The sequence below is a fragment of the Haplochromis burtoni genome, unplaced genomic scaffold, assembly GCF_018398535.1.
Source record: "Haplochromis burtoni strain Fernald_Lab_line unplaced genomic scaffold, NCSU_Asbu1 Contig_1346, whole genome shotgun sequence".
Classification (NCBI taxonomy): domain Eukaryota; kingdom Metazoa; phylum Chordata; class Actinopteri; order Cichliformes; family Cichlidae; genus Haplochromis; species Haplochromis burtoni.
The window spans coordinates 22,693-26,842 of NW_024583707.1; the positions used below are offsets into that span (position 1 = coordinate 22,693).

General features: G+C 40.0%; 1 protein-coding gene across 2 annotated transcripts in view; it reads left to right on the plus strand.

Annotated features, from left to right (window-relative positions):
* Window positions 1-2,700: 2,700 nt before the first annotated feature.
* Window positions 2,701-4,150, plus strand: part of LOC102295275 (cytochrome P450 4F3) — a gene marked incomplete in the record, with an annotated part of 9,603 nt that continues 8,153 nt past the window's right edge. Inside the window, 2 exon segments of one of the 2 annotated variants that reach the window (XM_042216921.1) lie at window positions 2,701-3,017; window positions 3,208-3,298. In XM_042216921.1, the coding sequence (XP_042072855.1) occupies window positions 2,814-3,017; window positions 3,208-3,298 (295 nt within the window). 2 annotated transcript variants of the gene reach the window in all.

Sequence of the window (4,150 nt, forward strand, 5' to 3'; positions counted from 1 at the left end):
GTGGCCTATCTCCATTCAAATAAAGTATAGTACTCTACAATACTCTAATTAAATTCAAATGTAGGAACATTTCCTATTCCTGTATCAATACAATGAGGACAATGACCTAACACTGTTGTATTGCAACATGCAGTAGTGTCCAAAAGTTTTGAGCCGCCCCCTTATTTCTTTATATTCTGCTAGGAAAATGGGTGCAATGAACCATTTGCAAGCATACATGGAAATACAGGATGTAACGCAAAAACAGTTGTAGTAATTTAATGCTCAGCACAGCCGGAAGTATTTTTAGGCAGCTTTTAAGTAGTCTTCAGGAATAGAAGGACACTCAAAGCTCTTCTTTGGATGAGAAAAAATGATGCAACTGTAGCTGTAGTATTGATTCTGATATAGTGCAGGCCTGAGCCTGACTTGTAATGCACACTGGCAGATCAGTTACTGCAAATAAATCCAGATGTGGCCATCAGGAACATCATGGAAGCCTTTTATGCTTAAACATAAAAACCACGTCGTGGGGTATGAACCCAAAGAGAAGAAAAACAGGATGTCTGTGTTTGCAATTATACTGAACAACAAGCTGTTTTCTAGTTTGGGAAATTGACTTCGGCTGTGATCAATACTGTCTGTGGCTTTTTCCTGTTGAAATATAATACACTGCTCTTCTTTATTCAAGTGGGTGTCAAATTCTGATTAAGCTGTAAAGCAGTGTCACTGCTGAGCGCTACTGCTGCTCATCCCTTTAAGTCTGTATACAAACAAAAGTCAATGACTGTAACTTTGTTATTATTGCATGCTGTAGTACTTAAGAGTACAGTACGCGTGTTCTTAGTGTTTTCTATCATTTCAGTGCCTCTGTAACTGTGCAGCTGCGTTTCGTTTTAACATTATTCTACCGAAAGTCATGTCTCACTAATGCATTACTATGTTCTCTGTATGTAGTGTACTAACTGACTGCGTCACTGTATTCAGATGTGTTTTCTTGCTTCTGTGGACATAAACACACTCAGATGGTTTTTGTGGTAATGACTGGCATGTGTCTGATCCTGCCACTAACACACGACTCTGAATATTCACAACGTCAGGAGCCTAAGCACCATCCGGCCTGGTTAGAACCTGAAAGGAAGACTGCCTCTTTTTGAAAAGTGTTGTCTTTTCTTGTGTGTGTGTTTAACCTCATGCTTTTGAATGTTCAAATACTGGCCCAGAGAAGAACAGACCACAATTGAGTTAAGGCCTGGTCACCAGGCACTCCCAAACAAGCTCCCTCACCAGACCTAGCATCAGGATGGGGTCTCCACCGGTGTCCCTGGGTATCTCCAGTAAGGTTTATATATTCAGAAATCAGTTTATGGACTGATTTCAGATTTTGAGTTGCACTTAGTCTGACCCCTCACCCAGGACCATTTGCCCTGACAACATTGCTCCTGAAATCTAACATCTCATCACAATAAGGTGAGTCCTGACACATACAGGGTCTCCATCAAAAGGAATCATCTAAGGTGCATTAGGCATCTGATCAGGACGCCTAATGCATCCTGCATTGGAGTCTTAGATGAGGCATTTTGGGCTTGTCCCACAGATAGGAGACCATGGGAGACCAGGGCAGGATGGGAAGATTATGTGTGATGACTGGCCTGGAAACCAAATGGTAGAAGTGCTGGAGAGGCAGCTATGGTTAGTACTACCCTATGACCCAGACCTGGATAAATGATTGATAGTGGTATTTAAAAATGCTTGTTGATATGTTTTTAAGACACATGAATAAAATATATTTTGCACATTTATGCTATTAGACTCTGGAGCTCCCTCATGTTCAACGTGATTCACTTACCAAAACAAAAAAGATGTGCAATAAACAATCTGAGTGAATTTGACAAAGACAGTTGGTGATAGCAACAGATATTAACATTATTGTTAAATGAAAAATTGTGTTTTTTGCAAAGATTATCATCATGTACACAAAATCTGATACATGATTACAATTTTCATTTTTAATGTATGCTGTGATTAGTTAGTGCTCATTTAAAAGTTTAGGAATTGTTGTGCCCATGGTGCAGTTGTCATTGAGATTTCCTTTGACAGGAAACATGACATGTAGAGTTTTTATGAAATGACAGAGACTAACAAGAGCTCAACTACAATAGGCTCATCCCAAACTGGATTTTTTATTCTATTAAAGCCACAACTTAAAAAAAACTAAAAATGTTTCCTCTTGTACCCGTTGTGTGAATTCTGTGGTAAACATGTTGCCCCATGTGATTTGATCTGTGAAGCAGAACGAGAAATGCATGCCACTTTCTTCATTTACGCTTTCTCTCTGAAACACTTTCTAAGACACTATGTCAAAATTTAGCTTTGTTCTTACATACACATACAATTTTACTTTACATTTCTGGGGGCAGACATTTAATTTGGTTATTAGCTTTCTAGGGATTTTTGTTTGTTTGTTTGCTTTTGTGTGTTTTGCCATTTCACTTTTTTTATCAAGCTTTTTTCCAGGATGGGAGAATGTTTATATTTCTACAACTGCATATTTTGGAAGATTTTGCTTCTCTATGTACAAACTGCTTCCAGCACTGTTGCACAGTACAACAATGCAATGCCTTTCAGTGGTTTCAACAACTTGATGCAGTTAGAGCAATGCAGTTCAGTGTAATACTTAAACCTTTCAGTATTTACAATCAGAATAGGTGGGGCGGAGCAGTTTCCTCTCTACATGTTTCAACATCAGCAACTTCCCCCTATAAGAAACACGACAGAGCAGGATCAGTGGTGAGAAACTTGGACTTCTGGATGCTAATTTCTCTCTCCTAGTGATGGCTCTCCTGCACACTGTCCTTGCTCTGGTCCTCAGCTGGACAGGTCTCTCTTCAGTCCTGTACATTTTCAGTACAGGACTGGTTACTGTGGTTGCACTTTGGACTGCGAGGCTGCTGCTGCGTCACGCCTGGTACACTCACAAGTTGTCCTGTTTCAGCAAACCACAGACACGTTCATGGCTGTTGGGCCATCTTGGGAAGGTACGACACGCAGCAATCATCTAGATTTTTATGATCTATTTGACATATTTATCTCTAAATCGTAACATAACTGTAGAGTTCCGAATTAAACAGGGTTTACTTTCTGTTGCAAAATATCACCATTATTTCCTCTTCGACTGTTTTAAACACCACAAAACTTTAAATTTTGTTTCGGGATGAAACATTTTAGATGCAGAGCACAGAAGAAGGTCTTCAGCGGGTGGATGACCTGGTGCAGACATACAAACACTCCTGCTGCTGGTTCCTCGGTCCTTTCTATCTCGTCAGTAGAGGCTGTGTCTGCTCACTTCTCATTCAGCTATAATTGATCCATTTTAGATTAGGAGTTGAAGTTCTCATAGATCCCAAGAGAACGGCACTACTGGAGGTTTGGACCTGGTTGCTCAGCCTTAGAGTATGCTGGGTTACGGCATAGTAACAAAGCGTCTACCTTATCAGATGAACTAACACACAACAGTGTGTTGATCAGTAACGGAGAGGTGTGGTCTCGCAAGAGGCGGCTGCTCACTCCAGCTTTTCATTTTGATATTTTGAAGAGCTACATTGCCGTTTTTAACTCCTCAGCTAAAACCATGCATGTAAGAGACACACAGGCACACATACAGATACACAAAACATGCTAATTTTAGTTTTTACTGACATATTTAGACAAGCAAACACTTGAAACCTTTAAAAACTGCATATGGTTAAACTGATACAGCAATGAGGAAAATTAGGTTTCCAGTTAACTTCAGGTTACAAATTAAGTTAATTGAAGGTTACCCATAATCTTCTTATGGCCTCTGACAGTGGCCTCCTCTCTGTGCTTATCCTGCTAGACCTCAATGCAGCATTTGGTACTGCTCACCATAATATTTTGCTACAGAGATTAGAACATGCCCTTTTCATTGAAGGTAATGTGCTGCTGTGGTTTATCCACAGTAACAGACTGTTGATGTGAATGGGGAGTCCTCTATACACACTAAGGTTATATGTGGAACTCCATGGGTTCTGTGATTGGACCCGTTCTATTTACATTATATAATGCTTCCAATAGGCAGTATTATTCGAAGGCTTAGCATGCATTTTCATTGCTATGCTGATGATACCCAGCTTTATCTATCAAGCCACAC